Source organism: Macaca fascicularis, chromosome 16 (genome assembly GCF_037993035.2).
Source record: "Macaca fascicularis isolate 582-1 chromosome 16, T2T-MFA8v1.1".
In the NCBI taxonomy this organism is placed as follows: domain Eukaryota; kingdom Metazoa; phylum Chordata; class Mammalia; order Primates; family Cercopithecidae; genus Macaca; species Macaca fascicularis.
In genome coordinates, this window is record NC_088390.1 from 7,407,889 (window position 1) to 7,425,470 (window position 17,582).

Sequence of the window (17,582 nt, forward strand, 5' to 3'; positions counted from 1 at the left end):
TGCGGCGGCTCAGCACCCGCCCCCTCGGGAATTCCCCGGGGGAGCCGCTGGGAGGGACGCTGCTCCCGGGCCGGGCCGGCCGGGCCTCGGGCTCTGAGCGGTGGGGTTAGAGGCTCCAGCCCCGCCGAGTTGCAGACGTGAGGTCGAGCACACCTGTAGGGGCGGCGGGGAGGTCGCGGCCACATCCGGGGCGACGTGCCTGAGTCACCCCGTCCCGCCAGCGTCTGCCAGTCCAGCCAGTCCGCCCAGTCTCTCGCGTCCGAGACTCGCCTCCAGCCTCCCGCCTCCGCCAGAGCAGCGCGAGCCTCGCGGGGGCGGGGGCGGGGCGCCAAGGGGCGGGGCTGTCTCTTAAAGGGCCCCGGGCCGCTGCCCTTAGGCCACTTCCTGGGGGCGGAGAGGGCCTCAGCGGCTGCGGCGACACCCAGGGAAGGCGGCGCGGCCGGGTCCCGAGACTCCTGGCTGTTTCCATCAGAGCCCTCGGACACTCCCAGCCCGGGCTGAGCACACGCATCGTCGCTCCCCGGCGGATATAAGGGGGCTCCGCCATCAGCTCCCGTCAGTTCCCTATCCATCTCCTGGGACCCGCGCCGGCAGCCAGGCCAGGCCTCTGAGTGGCCCCAGAGCCCTGGGGAACTCGTCCACGGCGGCAGCGATCTGCCCGGGGTCTCGGAAACCAGCTCTTCGGAGTCGGCCCTGTGCTCGCCACCGTCATCTGCTGGTTGGATTCCGGAAACCCACTGTCTGAAGATCACAGAGGGGTGTCGCTGACCACCTCAAATCGGATACGTCCAAACCTCAAGCTCCTTTCCCCTTTCTGGCTGCCCTCTGCTCTTTCAATCTCTTCTCTCAACCCTTTGGGGATTTCTGTGTCCTGAGACGAGCTCCCCATCCACCACCAAAGTAGCTGGGGTGAGCCCCAAACCTTACTGCGTGTGCTCCACCTGTGCCTCCAACCCAGCGAATCTGACAGCTTCGACCCAATTCTGCACACACCCAGGAAGTTGTGCCTTTTCTTTTCTTTCGGTGTCTCCTGTGCTTCCCAAAATTTCTCCTCCTCCTGTGCCCTCTTCGCCCCCCTCCTTTGGGGGCCCCGTGACCCTGAATGTGGGGGGCACGCTATATTCCACCACTTTGGAGACCCTGACCCGCTTCCCAGACTCCATGCTGGGGGCCATGTTTAGGGCCGGCACCCCCATGCCTCCTAACCTCAATCCGCAAGGAGGCGGCCACTACTTCATCGACCGGGATGGCAAGGCCTTCCGGCACATCCTCAATTTCCTGAGGCTGGGCCGCCTGGACCTCCCCCGCGGGTACGGAGAGACAGCGCTGCTCAGGGCAGAGGCTGACTTCTACCAGATCCGGCCCCTCCTGGACGCGCTGCGGGAACTGGAGGCCTCCCGGGGGACCCCCGCACCCACAGCTGCCCTGCTCCACGCAGATGTCGATGCCAGCCCCCGCCTGGTGCACTTCTCTGCTCGCCGGGGACCCCATCACTATGAGCTGAGCTCCGCCCAGGTGGACACCTTCCGAGCCAACCTCTTCTGCACCGACCCGGAGTGTCTAGGTGCTTTGCGGGCCCGATTTGGTGTGGCCAGTGGGGACAGGGCAGAGGGGAGTCCACATTTTCATCTGGAGTGGGCCCCCCGCCCCGTGGAACTCCCCGAGGTGGAGTATGGGAGACTGGGGCTGCAGCCGCTGTGGACTGGGGGGCCAGGAGCGCGGCGGGAGGTGGTGGGCACGCCGAGCTTCCTGGAGGAGGTGCTGCGGGTGGCTCTCGAGCACGGCTTCCGCCTAGACTCTGTCTTCCCCGACCCCGAAGACCTGCTCAACTCCCGGTCTCTGCGCTTTGTCCGGCACTGAGGACTCTTCTCAGTTTGATTGTGGGGAGGAGAGAGAATGGGGTACTGGCACCTCTGAAGCCTCTTTCCAGCTCTGCTTCAGGAGCTATGAGAGTCGGGGTCCTCCTGCGCCTGACTGGAGCTCAGATGTGGGCAGGAATTCCCCAACCTGGCCCAGCAAGGACTCACAAAGGATCCGGAAGGTCTCGACCTGTGCTGACCCTGGGAGGGTAGGGAGGGTTCTCTTGGCTTGTTCTCACCTAAGGCTGGGGACCTCCAGTCTCTCCTTGATCTGGATCTCAGTGTTTAAGGGCCTGGAAAAGGGGGGAACATCTCTTTACCCAGACCAGACCTGGCAAAACCCTGGAAGGATATTGAGGTCTGGGGAAAAGGGAGGACTTTGCATTTCCCCAGTGCGGTCTCTCGGACCATGGCTTTTCCTCCTGAAGCTGGGTGGCCTGGCCTGGCCTGACCAATGAGAGGCCAGAGCACTCTGGAACATGGGAAGAGGAATTCTTTGCTGTGTTCCAAGCCACCTACTGAGGGAGGTGGAAAGGCCACAACCCACCCTAGGTTGATGCACGGGAGCTAGGAGAGTCCCCACGGCAATGGGGCTGGAGCATCCCTCATCTGGAAGAATCCTCTATTGATGGCAGGGCTGGCCAGGGGGAAGAGGGCAGTATTTGTTGGGTCCTGGCCTTCCCTCATGTGTGCGTGCATATCAGCCCGTGTGTCTGACTGATGTATAGGTCCATGGCATCCTGGTTCCTATCTGTGTTGCTGCCTACAGTGTCTGTGATGTCTGCATGTCCAGGCCTGTTTGGGGTTGCCTAGTCGACTCTTCTGGCACAGGGTGTGTCTGTGGTATACCTGTGAGGTGGCTGACAATTAGTAGTTTAATCACAGGGTGTGTGTGTGTGTTTATGTGCACGCATGTATATGCATCACCACGTAGCCAGGAGGGGCCTGTTGGGGTTTGAGTCACTGGGATCTTCCCGGTGAGAGGTAAGAGAAGTCACTGGGCTTAGCTGGGCCTCTGAGGCCTGTATGGAACTCTTGGTTGCTGAGGCAACCATGGGCCTGTTGCTAGGAGATAGCTGGGGAAGGCCCAAGGCTGCCCAGGGCAGAGAGAGGAGATGAAGAGTTTGGGACAGTGGGGGAGGAGATGGGAAAGGATGGGATTTCTGGGTCCCAGAGCGGGTGGGATACTCATGCACAGCTTCTTCACTGGGGGGGGCACGCATTATTTCTCACTGGTCATGATTTACGAGAGAAAAATAAAACTGCTTTTGGAACCACAAACTTGTGAAGGCTGTTGAGGGCCAGGTTGGGGGTGCTGTCCCCTCACAACAGAAGCCCTGTTTTCTCTGCTCATCGCCTGCTGGAGATGTCTTCTGGACCCCAGTTCCTTGAGCCCCAGCTTTACCCTAGCTGAGGATGGGCAGTGCCATTGTTCTGGAACACTCTAGAACCTCCAGGCAAGGGCTGGAGCCAGGGCTGCAGAGCATTCCTCGGCCCAGCTGGGGCAGCCCCGCCCCATCCCCCAGTGGTCCTCATGTGGAGGCTGGCACTGGGCGGGGTTTTCCTGGCAGCCGCCCAGGCTTGTGTCTTCTGCCGCCTCCCAGCCCACGACTTGTCAGGCCGCCTGGCTCGGCTCTGCAGCCGGATGGAGGCCGGGCAGAAGGAATGTGGGGCCTCCCCGGACTTCTCGGCCTTTGCCTTAGGTAGGATCAGACATCCAGGGATGGGTCCGGCAAGCACTCACCCCCATACCCCCAGAGGGTGGCATGTGACCTCCCAGCTGTGCCCTCCATCTGTGGCCCTTTCTGGACATGCTGGCCTCTCTCTCTGAGAGAGCTCCATATCCGGGAAAGTCAGAAGAGACCCCAGAACCTGAGTTGGTGAGGGAGTTGCTGGTCCTTGCCCATCTCCACAGATGAGGTGTCCATGAACAAAGTCACAGAGAAGACTCACAGAGTCCTGAGGGTCATGGGTGAGGTCAAGGGGAAAGAGTGACCTAGGGGCTTGGGAGGACACCAAGGAGAGGGGTGGATGACAGGGGCTGGGGTGGGAGGGGAAGGGTGGAGGGGCAGAGACAGGAGGGCTGATCAGGGAGGGGGCTGGGTGAAGGGAGGGGGCACTGGCCCCATCGAGGCCCAGGGCAACGGAGCTGCTCTCTGCCTCCCCAGAGATCAAAGAGGCTCTCTCCTCACTCCCTTCATATTGGAGTTGGCTTCGAAAGATCAAGCTCCCCGAGTACACCAGGGAAGGTACCGACACGGGATGGGCCTCAAGGGGAGCCTAGCGTCTCAGCCAAAGGGATGTGTGGTGAGCAGCTCATCCACACACACCCTCACCCCTTCCTTGTCTTTCATTTCAGCTCTCTGTCCCCCTGCCTGCCGTGAGTAGGAAAGGAAAGGGGTAGTAAGGGGCCTGCAGGGTGTCAGAGGAGGGCCTGGCAGCTGCAGGAAGAAGCTGGGTACCAGGCAGGGTGGAGGCCCGGCCTCCCCTCCCCAGCGTTGCCTCTGCTGTCTCCTGCAGGGGGCAGCACCACGCTGTACAACTGCTCCACCTGCAAGGGGATGGAGGTGTCCTGCTGGCCCCGAAAGCGCTGCTTCCCAGGTCCTCACGCCCACCCTGGCCCCGCCCCACCTTGCCCAGATCCCTGAGCCCTTGGGCTCCCCCGTCGGTGAGTGTGCGTTCCACAATCATTCACTGCCTCCTGGGTTCCCTGCAGGAAGTCAAGATCTTTGGGAAGCCAAGATTCTGCTCCTCTCCGTCTTTGGAGCTGTCCTGCTTCTGGGTGTTCTGAGTCTCCTGGTGGAGTGAGTTTTGGGATAAGGACAGGAATCCTACCCTACCCAGTGCCTTCCACCGCCCACCCTCCCTCCCTCTGTCCCTCCCAGGCCCCTCCCATAGGCTTCCCATTCTCCGTCTTCCCTCAGGTCCCACCACCTCCAAGCAAAAAGTGGCTTGTGAAGACGCTGAAAGCCTCCCAGCCTCCAGCTCTAAGGAGTATGCACTCACAACTTCTACATCCCTTGGAGGAGAACCAGCCAGCCCCTTAGTCCCAGCTCCAAAAACAGTCTCCGGACCCTAAAACCCAGACATCCCTGCTTCTGGTTGGTGAGATAATGAAAAACAAGAAAATCCCCAAAAACCCAGACCCCCCACAATCCCAGTGTCAGACGGCTTCCCAGGAACCCAGGCACCCACAGCTGGAAAGTTCCTCCCCTCCAGCCCTCAACCAATCACACAGCTGTCAACAATGCCAGGAAAATATCTACAGAAGGAAAGAATCCCCTACGCCACTCCCACCACACCCACACCCCCTTCTGCCTGTTCCGGGAAAGCGGGGGCATCTGCCCCAGAAGCTATTCCAGGCCCTCCTGTGACTGATTAGGAATCCGGGAATGCGTGTTCTGGAAAACTCACCCCGCTAGAGTGAGATCACGTCGGTGGGTTCGCGGGCATGCCCTCCCTCCATCGTGTTAACAGTTTCAAACCCTGACCTCCCTCAGAGGCCTCCGTCCTGCCGCCTAACTAAACTTGCTGTTCGTGGCCTCTGCCTTTGCCTAGCCTCTGTCTGCAACTGGGGAGAGCAGGGGAAGGATGGGAGGCTCTCAGAGTAGCACAGTGGTTCTCAGATGGGGGTGATTTTGCACCCCGGTAGACATTTTGCAACATCTGGAGTCGTTTTGTTTTAAATGGGGAGATGAACTACTGGTCTCTGGTGGGTAGAGACCAGAGATGCTGCTAACCATCCCGCAATGCATAGGAAAGTCCCCACAGCAAAGAATTATCCCGTCCAAAATGTCAGTGTTTACCAGGAAAGGGAGACAGGAAAAAAAAAAGAAGAAGAAGAAGAAGAAGAAAGAAAGGAAAGAAAGAAAAGAAAGACACAAAATGTCAGAGCATGGTTGAGAAACCCTGGTGTTTGGTCCCTTTCCTATCAGGAGTTTTTGGTTTGGGAGTGGGACATGGGACATGGAACATGAGAAGAGAGGTCTGTTGCCAACCACAAGGCACAGTCTGAGTGCCTAGGCCTGGCAGGGATCCCAGCCCAGGGGTTTTCAAACTGGATACCTCGAGGCTCCAGGGTAAGCGTTCTCAGCTAGCTGTGTATCAGAGCCACCTGGGCAGCCTTAAAACTTGCTGTGCTTTGGCCCCATCTCCAGAGATTCTGGAATAAATGGTCCTATATGGGGCCTTGGTTAGTGTAACCCACAGCCAGGGTTAGAATCATTGTTCCGGGGTGCCCAGAAAGGCCCTAATGATAGGAAGAAGAACTCGTACCCCTTCCACAGTAGTACCTCTCCCTCTCTCTTTTTTTTTTTTTTGAGACGGAATTTCGCTCTTGTTGCCCAGGCTGGAATGCAATAGCACGATCTTGGCTCACTGCCACCTCCACCTCCCAGGTTCAAACGATTCTCCTGCCTCAGCCTCACAAGTAGCTGGGATTACAGGTGCCTGCCACCACGCCCGGCTAATTTTTGTATTTTTAGTAGAGACAGGGTTTCACCATGTTGGCCAGGCTGGTGGCAAACTCCTGACCTCAGGTGATCCACCCACCTCGGCCTCCTAAAGTGCTGGGATTAAGGCGTGAGCCGCTGCACCTGGCCGTACCTCTCCCTTTTTTCCAATATATTTTTTTTCACAAATTATTATTATTATTATTATCATTATTTTGAGACAGAGTCTCACTCCGTTGCTCAGGCTGGAGTGCAGTGGTTCGATCTCAGCTCACTGCAACCTCTGCCTCCTGGGTTCAATCGATTCTCCTGCCTCAGCCTCCTGGGATTACAGGCATGCACCACCACGCCTGGCTAACTTTTGTATTTTAGTAGAGATGTGGTTTCGCCATGTTGGCCAGGCTGGTCTCAAACTCCTGACCTCAGGTGATCCTCCTGCCTCGGCCTCCCAAAGTGCTGGGATTACAGGCATGAACCTGGGTAATTTTTTTAGTATTTTTAATGGAGACGGGGTTTTACCGTGTTGGCCAGGCTGGTCAGGAACTCCTGACCTCGAGTGATCCGCCTGCCTTGGCCTCCCAAAGTGCTGGGATTACAGGCATGAGCCACCATGCGTGGTCAGTCCTGCCCAGTTTTCAAGGATCTCTATCCTGTCTGTCCCATCCTTCCATAGCCCCAGCCCACCCAGAACCCTCTCACAGTGGACCCCAGTCTCCCAGAGGCGCCACCAGACTGCCTGCTCCCGTGGAATGCACTTTACCCTCAGCGGCCACGCTGGCCTCCCTGAAAACTTCCACACTGCTCACAACCCCCAGCCCTGCATCAAATGATGATCAAGAATTTGGGCTTTGGAGTTGGGCTACCTGGTTTCAATCAAATCCTGGCTTTGTCTCTTACTGGATCATGGGCAAGTTATTTAACCTCTCTGTGCCTGTTTTCTCATATTTTATCTATATATTTATTTTTTGAGTTGGAGTCTCACTCTGTCGCCCAGTCTGGAGTGCAGTGGCGCGATCTCCACTCACTGCAACCTCTGCCTCCCGGGTTCAAGCGATTCTCCTGCCTCAGCCTCCAGAGTAGCCGGGACTATAGTCCCCCTGGGCTAATTTTTTATGTTTTTAGTAGAGACGGGGTTTTACTATGTTAGCTGGCATGGTCTCGAACTCCTGACCTCAGGTGATCCGCCTGCCTCAGCCTCCCAAAGTGCTGGGATTACAGGTGTGAGCCACCGCACCTGGCCGCCTCATCTTTTAAATGCAGTAAATGTATTTTATTGACTCTATATAACGTTTTAAATCTGTTTACATTTGAACATCTCTGAAGTCAGAATGCATCTTAAACTGAAGGTATGCCATGGCTTAATGGATAGTATTTTTTTCTTAGTATATAAAATAATGGTATATCAGCAGGGCACGGTGGCTCACAACTGTAAAACCAGCACTTTGGGAGGCCAAGGCGGGTGGATTACTTGAGGTCAGGAATTCAAGACCAGCTGAAAAACATGATAAACCTCCATCTCTCCTAAAAATACAAAAATTAGCCAGACGTGGTAGCAGGTGCCTGTAATCCCAGCTACTCAGGAGGCTGAGGCAGAGGAATCGCTTGAACCTGAGAGGCAGAGGTTGCAGTGAGCTGAGATTATGCCACCGTACTCCAGCCTGGGCAATAGAGCGAGATTCCGTCTCAAAAATAAATAAATAAATAAATTTAAATATTAAAAAATTAAATAAAATAATGGTATATATTACAATTGATGATATATTACAATTCATGATAAATTCAATGAAATTCAGTAGTAGTTACTTTATGGGATTGCTGTGAAGTCTAAATAAGCTAATATAAAATGCTTGGGGCCAGGCACAGTGGCTCACACCTGTAATCCCGGCATGTTGGGAAGCCAAGGCAGGAGGATCGCTTGAGCCCAGGGGTTTGAGACCAGCCTAGGCAACATAGTGAGACCCCATCTCTACAAAAGAAATTAAAAATTAGTGGGGTGTGTTGGCTGGGCACGGTGGCTCATGCCTGTAATCCGAGCACTTTGGGAGGCCAAGGTGGGTAGATCATGAAGTCAGGAGTTCAAGACCAGCCTGACCAACATGGTGAAACCCTGTCTCTACTAACAATACAAAAATTAACTGGGCATGGTGGCACATGCCTATAATCCCAGCTACTTGGGAGGCTGAGGCAGGAGAATTGCTTGAACCTGGGAGGCGGAGGTTGCAGTGAGCAGAGACGGCGCCACTGCACTCCAGCCTAGGGGATAGAGCAAGACTCCGTCTCAAAAAAAACAAAAAATATATAGCTGGGTGTGATGGCACATGCCTGTGGTCCCAGCTACTCAGGAGGCTGAGGTGGGAAGATCACTTGAGCCTAGGAAGTCGAAGCTGAAGTGAGCTGAGATCACACCACTGCACTCCAGGTTAGGACAGAGTGAGACCCTGTCTTAAAAAAAGAAAGAAAGAAAGAAAGAAACACAAACTCCAACAATCTCTTGTGCCACATGCTTATGAAGAGCTTACTAGGGGAATGTATATCACAAGGGTTCAGAGAAGGGACTGGGGTTGTCAGGGACACAACTTGGAGGCTGCCATGTGCTAAACACTGTGGAAACAAAGATAAACCATTAGGTGGCCAGGCACAGTGGCTCATGCCTGTAATCCCAGACTTTGGGAGGCCAGGGCAGTTGGATCACCTGAGGTCAGGAGTTCGAGATCAGCCTGGCCAACATGGTGAAACCACGTATCTACTAAAAATACAAAAATTAGCCGGGTGTGGTGGCAGGTACCTGTAATCCCAGCTACTCGGAAGGCTGAGGCAGGAGAATCTATTGAACCCAGGAGGAGGGGGTTACAGTGAGCCAAGATTGCGCCACTGCACTCTAGCCTGGGTGATGGAGCGAGACTCGGTCTCGAAAACAAACAAACAAAAACCCTGTTAGCTGGGGGTTTAATAGGGCAGGGCATGGTTCAGAGGGAAGATGGATTGGTAAAGAAACAGCACCACCTTGATGTGACACAGCTGAGGGACATCTAGAGAAGGGACACCCCCAGGGGCTCAGAGAAGGATTCTCAGAAGAGGTTGTGCCTGAGCCAAAGGAGAAAGACACCCCAGGTATAAGGACAAGCCTGGGCAATGAGAGATGAAAAAGCAGGAGGTGTTTGGGCAGCTACAGGTGATTCAGTGTGGCCGTGGGGGATGCGTTGGGTGGGCAGTGCTGAGAGAGAAAGCCACAGGGACGTGTGGGGGCCAGATTCCAGGAAGTATTATACAGGTAGGTCACTTGCTAACCGATGAGAAGCAGGCATGTGGGCATGGCAGGAAGAGAAGGAAGAGAATGGCCAGGATACAGTTGGCACTGCCATGAAGCTCCAAAGAGTTCTCAGAGGGGTGACGGGCTCAGGGAGGAAGGTGAGCTTGAACATACAGAATCTGAGATGCCCGGGCAGGGGCATTCAAGTGGAGATTCCAGGTAGGGCTACCTTTGAACAGCTCTGGCCTGAGGAGCAGATAGAACAAGTGGGAGCTACTGATGGAGAGCCCTGAATGTCAGGGTAAATAGAGGCCAGGCCAGGCGCGGTGGCTTACCTCCGTAATCCCAGCACTTTGGGAGGCCGAGGCGGGCGGATCACCAGGTCAAGAGATCAAGACCATCCTGGCTAACACAGTGAAACCCTGTCTCTACTAAAAATACAAAAAATTAGCCAGGCATGGTGGCGCAGGCATGTCTTTAAATAAGAGATAACAGCTAATGCTGAATGAGTGACAGTATACGTGGGGCACAGTCTCAAGCATTTTGTTTATTTATTTATTTATTTATTTTATTATTATTATTTTTTGAGACAGAGTCTCGCTTTGTCGCCCAGGCTGGAGTGCAGTGGCGCGATCTTGGCTCACTGCAAGCTCCACCTCCTGGGTTCACGCCATTCTCCTGCCTCAGCCTCCGGAGTAGCTGGGACTACAGGTGCCCGCCACCACGCCCGGCTAATTTTTTTTGTATTTTTAGTGGAGACAGGGTTTCACCAAGTTAGCCAGGATGGTCTCGATCTCCTAACCTTGTGATCCGCCTGCCTCGGCCTCCCAAAGTGTTGGGATTACAGGCGTGAGCCACTGCGCCCAGCCTATTTATTTATTTATTGAGACAGGGCCTCACTCTGTAGTCCAGGCTGGAGTGTACTGGTGCAGTCACAGCTCACTGCAGCCTTAGCCTCCCCGGCTCAAGCAATCCTCCTACCTCAGCCTCCCAAGTAGCTGGTCTATAGGCACATGTCACCACACCCGGCTATTTTGAAATTTTTGGTAGAGACTATCTCACTATGTTGCTCATTCTGGTCTTGAACTCCTGAGCTCAGGTGATCCGCCCACCTCGGCCTTCCAAAGTGTTGGGATTACAGGCAAGAGCCACAGCACCGGGCCTGTGTTTCTTTCTGTGCACATAAAGCCAGTCTACTGGAGTATGGTCTGCAGGGCTGGTTTTTCTGAACACCTCCCAAACAAGGGAGGCTGCTGTGGGTGCAGAAACGTTTTTAAATGGCCCCCAAATCCTCTCTGACCTGCCTTCCATGGAGAGGCAGGTTCTACGGATCCTTCCCTTGAATCTGGGGTCTGTGTCTGGCTGACCAATAGAATGTGGGAGAAGTGACACTATGCCACTTTCTGGGCCCACCCCTTAAGGAACTGGCAGCTTCCGCTGTCTCTTGGGGTACTCAGTCTGGAACCTAGTCACCATCTCTGAGGAGGCCCAGGTTTCAGGAAGGGTCCCTATGAGGGGTCCCAACCAAACGCCAGCATCTCCTGAAACACATACGAGTGATATTGCAGCGCTCAGATGTCCAGTTACCTCCAGACTTTTATTTTCCTACTAAGACCCCAGATATTGTAAAGCAGAGATTAACCATCCGCACAGTGTCCTGCTGGAATTCCTGACTCACAAAGTCCAGGAGAATGATCAAACAGTGATTTTTATGCCACTAGGTATTATTCCTTCAAAACAGATAACTGGCTCAGTGGGACAGAAAAAGGAGCCTAGGACGTGGCACTAAATGTCTTGGGTTTATGACATGGCTGGCCAGGTGCATCCTAGCCATGTGCACGGGGCACATTACTTCAGCAAGCTGAGCCTCAGTCCTACTGCCTGCAAAATGGAGTTAATGATGGCTAATGTGTACGGAGACAGCGTGTCAGACAGTCTAAGCATTTTTTTTTTTTGAGATGGAGTCTCGCTCTGTTGCCCAGGCTGGAGTGCAGTGGCACGATCTTAGCTCACTGCAGCCTCCGTCTCCCGGGTTCAAACAATTCTCCTGCCTCAGCCTCCCAAATAGCTGGGATTACAGGCGTGTGCCACCATGCCCGGCTAACTTTGTATTTTTGTAGAGATGGAGTTTCACCATGTTGGCCAGTCTGGTCTTGAACTCCTAATCTCAGGTGATCTACCCACCTTGGCCTCTCAAAATGCCGGGATTACCGCCGTGAGCCACCATACCTGGCCCATTCTAAGCAGTTTATGCACTGTATTAGTTATCTGTAGCTATGTAACATGTTTTTCTAAAACTCAGGGGCCTAAAGGAATAACTATTTTCTCACAGTGCCTGTGGATTAGAAATTTGGGGCTGAGTGGGGTGGCTCACATCTATAAATCTCAGCACTTTGAGAGGTCAAGGTGGGAGGATTGCTTGAGGCCAGGAGTTCAAGGCAAGTCTGGACAACAGAGCAAGACTGCATCTCTAATATACATATATATATATTAGCCAGGCATGGTGGTGTGTGCTTATAGTCCCAGCTACCTGGGAGTGAGGCAGAAAGATCGCTTGAGCCTGGGAGGTCGAGGCCTCAGTGAACCATGATTGTGCCATTGCACTTTAGCCTGAGTGACAGAGTAAGACGCCGGGTCTAAAAAAAGAACAAAAAAGGCCGGGCACAGTGACTCACGCCTGTAATCCCAGCACTTTGGGAGGCTGAGGCAGGCAGATCACCTGAAATCAGGAGTTCGAGAACAGCCTGTCTAACATGGTGAAACCCTGTCTCTATTAAAAATACAAAAACAACCGGCCATGGTGGTGGGCGCCTATAATTCCAGCTATTCGGGAGGCTGAGGCAGAAGAATTGCTTGAACCCGGGAGGCAGAAGTGGCAGTCAGCCAAGATCGCACCACTGCACTCTAGCCTAGGCAACAGAGTGAAATTCTGTCTCAAAAAAAAAAGAAAGAAAGAAAGAAAGAAAAGAAAAGAAAAAAGAGCAGGGCGTGGTGGCTCACGCCTGTAATCCCAGCACTTTGGGAGGCCGAGGTGGGCAGATCACGAGGTCAGGAGATCAAGACCATCCTGGCTAACATGGTGAAATCCCATCTCTACCAAAAATACACAAAATTAGCCGGGCGTGGTGGCGGGCACCTGTAGTCCCAGCTACTCGGGAGGCTGAGGCAGGAGAATGGTGTGAACCTGGGAGGCGGAGCTTGCAGTGAGCTGAGATCTCGCCACTGCACTCCAGCCTGGGCGACAGAGCGAGACTCTGTCTCAAAAAAAAAAAAAAAAAGAACAGAAAAGAAAAATTTGGGAGCATGGTTCTGGCTCAGGGTCTCCCATGATGCTGTATCCAAGATGTCAGTCAGGGCTGCAGAAATGTAAGGTTTGACTAGGGCTGGAGGATCAGGTTCCAAGATGGGCACACTTGTATGCCTGGCAAGTTGGTGTTGGCTGTGAGCAGGATGCCTCAGTTCCTTGACACGTGGAGCTCTCCATAGGGCTTCTTGAATCTTCTCCTTTTTTTTTTTTTTTTTTTTTTTTGAGATGGAGTCTCGCTCTGTTACTCAAGCTGGAGTGCAGTGGCGCGATCTCAGCTTACTGCAACCTCTACCTCCTGTGTTCAAGCGATTCTTCTGCCTTAGCCCCCAAGTAGCTGGGATTACAGGCACCTGCCACCATGCCTGGCTAATTTTTGTATTTTTAGTAGAGACGGGGTTTCACTATCTTGGCCAGACTGGTCTCGAACTCCTGACCTCAGGTGATCCACCTGCCTCGGCTTCCCAAAGTGCTGGGATTACAGGCATGAGCCACCGCGCCTGGCCAGGGATAGGTGTTTCCCATTTAGAAAGTGAGACAAGGGTAGGCCAGATTGGGAAGACTTTTCCCAGCAGAGGCTCAGGGGAGAGCGGGCCAAGATGCCGAAGTGCTTTCCCCTGTTGAGAGCCTGGCTTGTGGGAGGTGGAAGGAGGAGAGTTCGGTGATCTCAGGATCAGAGCAGGGAAGGAGAAGCTAAGGAGGTACTAATGTGGTTCCTCACTGGCATGGAGAGGCCTCTGCACAGGAATGGGCCTCCCTCAATCTGTGCCTCTCCCATCTCACCCCCATCTCACCCCCATCCAAGGCGGTGAGGGCCACCAAGCAGCTTAGTACCCTCTCTGCTTGTTTTCCCCGTGGGGGAAGAATTGGCCCTCCTGCTGTGAATGTGGTCCTCAGTCCCGGATGCAGAGCCTGCAGGGCGGGGCAGAGGTTAGGGAAGGGCAGTCGGAGTGGGCGGTGCCCATCTGGGTCTCCAGGTGTGAGTGTTAATGGGTGCTGCATCCCAGCCTGAAGGAGATGCTCCCTAATGGCGATTAGGATGACCAGGCTGTGCTTCCCCCACATCCCACCCTCTTTATGGGCAAAGGTGGCAATGGGAGAAACTTAAATCCAAAAGTTAAAAAATAGGCCGGCCTCGCGGCCTCAGCGTCGTTTTCTTGGAAACCTCTGCGCCATGAGAGCCAAGTGGAGGAAGAAGCGAATGCGCAGGCTGAAGCGCAAAAGAAGAAAGATGAGGCAGAGGTCCAAGTAAACCGCTAGCTTTTTGCACCGTGGAGGCCACAGGAACAGAAACAGGGAATGCCGGGCGCTGGGGATGCTGGTACAAGCTGTGGGACTCCATGCTACTGTCTAGAGCTTGTCTCAATGGATCTAGAACTTCATCGCCCTCTGATCGCCGATCACCTCTGAGACCCACCTTGCTCATAAACAAAACTGCCCATGTTGGTCCTCTGCCCTGGACTTGTGACATTCTGGACTATATCTGTGTTTATTTGTGGCCGAGTGTAACAACCCTATAATAAATCACCTCTTCCACTCTTTTAGCTGAAGAATTAAAAAAAAAAAAAAAAAAAAAATAGGCCGGCGCGGTGGCTCACGCCTGTAATCCCAACACTTTGGGAAGCTGAGGCAGGTAAGGTCAAGAGTTCGAGACCAGCCTGGCCAACATGGTGAAACCCCGTCTCTACTAAAAATACAAAAATTAGTCTGGCGTGGTGGCAGGTGCCTGTAGTCCCAGCTACCTGGGAGGCTGAGGCAGGAGAATCACTTGAACCTGGGAAGTAGAGGTTGCAGTAAGCTGAGATCGTGCCACTGCACTCTAGCCTGGGCGACACAGTGAGACTCTATCTCAAAAAAAAAAAAAAAAAAAAAGTAAGAAATAAATAAGGAGAAGGGGAGAAATAAAAACGCTTCTAGGCCAGGTGCAGTGGCTCACGCCTGTAATCCTAGCACTTTGGGAGGCCGAGGTGGGTGGCTCACCTGAAGTCAGTAGTTCAAGACCAGCCTGGCCAACATGGTGAAACCCTGTCTCTACTAAAAATACAAAAAACATTAGCCAGGTATGGTGGTGCAATGCCTGTAATCCCAGCTACTCAAGAGGCTGAGGAAGGAGAATCGCTTGAACCCGGGAGGTAGAGGTTGCAGTGAGCTGAATGTGACAGGAGCGAGACTCTATCTCAAAAAAAAAAAAAAAAAAAAGGGTTCTAATTCCCTGGGTTTTTTGTTTTTTTTTTCCAAGCCCAAACTTAAAGCAGGCTTGAGTCTCTGCCTCCGGTTCCCCGCTGAGGCAAGATAGGGTGAAGAGGACCTGAGCCTGGAGTCCATCCCACCGTGCCCTGTCTCCTCGGCCTCCCCTCTGTCTGTGATGGAAATATATGGTTAATCTTTACCCTGGTCTCTGGCACGGAGCTCCTGAAACCCTTGGAATTTCCCGAGTGATAGTGGTGCCAGGAGCATCTGCTGTTATTTCTAAGCCCCTTTCAACCACACCTGAGCTGATGCTGATGGAGTGACTCTTGGAGGATGGGGGCTGGTTGCCGGAGGAACCAACCATGTGATTAGAGGGTTGGAACTTTCAACCCCCTCCCCAGCCTCCAGGTAGAGGAGAGGAGCTGACAATGAGTTCAATTACCAAGGCCAATGATTTAATCAATCATGCTACATAATGGAGCCTCCATAAAAACCCTAAACAATGGAGTTCAGAGAACTTACAGGTTGGAGAAGGCTTGGAGGTGCTGGGAGGATGTCATGCCCAGAGAGGGCATGGAAGCTCCATACCCCTCCCGCAAACCTTGCTGGAAGCATCTCATCCACCTGGTTATTCATCTGTATCCTTTGTGATGTAATTTCCTTCCTTCCTCCCTCCCTTCCTTCCTCCCTCCCTCCCTTCGTTCTTTTTTTTTTTTTTTTTTTTTTTTTTTTTTTTTTTTTTTTGAGACGGAGTCTTGCTCTGTCTCCCAGGCTGGAGTGCAGTGGCCGGATCTCAGCTCACTGCAAGCTCCGCCTCCCGGGTTCACGCCATTCTCCTGCCTCAGCCTCTCAAGTAGCTGGGACTACAGGCGCCCACCACCTCGCCCGGCTAGTTTTTTGTATTTTTTAGTAGAGACGGGGTTTCACCGTGTTAGCCAGGATGGTCTTGATCTCCTGACCTCGTGATCCACCCGTCTCGGCCTCCCAAAGTGCTGGGATTACAGGCTTGAGCCACCGCGCCCGGCCCCTCCCTTCGTTCTTGATAGAGTCTCACTCTGTTGCCCAGGCTGGAGTGCAGTGGTGCAATCTTGGCTCACTTCAGCCTCCACCTCCCGGGTTCAAGCAATTCTCCTGCCTCAGCCTCCCAAGTAGCTGGGATTACAGGCACACGCCACCATAGCCAGCTAATTTTTGTATTTTTAGTAGAGACAGGTTTTTACCATGTTGGCCAAGATGATCTCGATCTCTTTACCTCATGATCCGCCCAGCCTCCCAAAATGCTGGGATTATAGGCTTGAGCCACTGTGCCCAGTGTTTTTTTGTTTTTGTTTTTGTTTTTGTTTTGAGACAAAGCCTCACTCTGTTGCCCAGGCTGGAGTGCAGTGGCATGATCTCAGCTTACTGCAACCTCTGCCTCCCAGGTTGGAGCAATTCTCCTGCCCCAGCCTCCCAAGTAGCTGGGATTACAGGTGTCTGCCACCACGCCTGGCTAATTTTTGTATTTTTAATAGAGATGGGGTTTCACCATGTTGGCCAGGCTGGTCTTGCACTCCTGGCCTCAAGTGATCCACCTGCCTCGGCCTCCCAAAGTGCTGGGAATACAGGCGTGAGCCACTGTGCCTGGCTAGATCACTGGGTCTTAAAAATCAGAGTAGTAGTTCCCTCTGGGGGATGAAATTGACTAAAAATAGATACAAGGGAACTTTATGGGATGAAAGAAATGTTCTGGATCTTTAGCCACATTAATAGATGTGTACATTTGTTGAAATTCATCATATCGTACAGTTAAATGTGTACATGTTACTGACTATAGATTATAGCTCAGTAAAATAGTGTAATTAAAGTAGAGTAGGGGCCGAGCGCAGTGGCTCATGCCACCTTTTCTCAAAAAAAAAGTCTCGCTCTGTCGCCCAGGCTGGAGTGCAGTGGCGCGATCTCAGCTCACTATAATCTCTGCCTCCTGGGTTCACACCATTCTCCTGCCTCAGCCTCCCAAGTAGCTGGGACTACAGGTGCCTGCCACCACGCCCAGCTAATTTTTTTTTTTTGAAGTAGAGACAGCGTTTCACCATGTTAGCCAGGATAGTCTCGATCTCCTGACCTCGTGATCCACCTGCCTCAGCCTCCCAAAGTGTTAGGATTACAGGAGTGAGCCACCACGCCCGGCCAAGTAGAGTAATTTTCATATGCATATAACAATAATCAAAAAATAAAATTAAAAAACCTTCCATGTGAGGATTAAACAGCACATCAGATGTAACCTAAGAGAGAATCAGTGAACTGGGACAGACTGGAAGAGATTACCTGAATGTATCACCAAGACACAAAGAGATGAAAACTACAGAAGACAGGTTAAAAGACACGGAGGACAGAATGAAAAGGTCTAGAACACTCCTAATCAGAGTTGGCAAAGGGGAGAGCACAGAGGATGGAGGAAAAATAATATCTGGATGGTTTCTGAGAACTTTCCAATATGATAAAATATGTGAATTCATACATACAGGAAATACAACATACTGAGCAGAACA

The 17,582-nt window shown here is 53.0% G+C and overlaps 2 protein-coding genes across 7 annotated transcripts; both read left to right on the plus strand.

Annotated features, from left to right (window-relative positions):
• Positions 1-379: 379 nt before the first annotated feature.
• KCTD11 (potassium channel tetramerization domain containing 11) lies at positions 380-3,140 on the plus strand. The gene has a single exon (XM_005582739.4). It carries the CDS (start codon positions 1,162-1,164, stop codon positions 1,858-1,860), a length of 699 nt encoding a protein of 232 aa, XP_005582796.1. The 5' UTR covers positions 380-1,161; the 3' UTR covers positions 1,861-3,140.
• A 243-nt stretch (positions 3,141-3,383) lies between these two features.
• TMEM95 (transmembrane protein 95) lies at positions 3,384-5,402 on the plus strand. 6 transcript variants are annotated; one of them, XM_045375454.3, is made up of 7 exons: positions 3,384-3,562; positions 3,775-3,831; positions 4,028-4,108; positions 4,219-4,239; positions 4,356-4,460; positions 4,576-4,663; positions 4,784-5,402. In XM_045375454.3, exons 1-7 carry the CDS (start codon positions 3,394-3,396, stop codon positions 4,815-4,817), a joined length of 555 nt encoding a protein of 184 aa, XP_045231389.2. In that variant the 5' UTR covers positions 3,384-3,393; the 3' UTR covers positions 4,818-5,402. The 6 variants fall into 6 exon arrangements, with proteins under 6 accessions (XP_045231389.2, XP_045231388.2, XP_005582798.3 ...); XM_045375453.2 differs by having other exon boundaries at positions 4,380-4,468; positions 4,580-4,663; XM_005582741.5 differs by having other exon boundaries at positions 4,380-4,460.
• Positions 5,403-17,582: the final 12,180 nt, after the last annotated feature.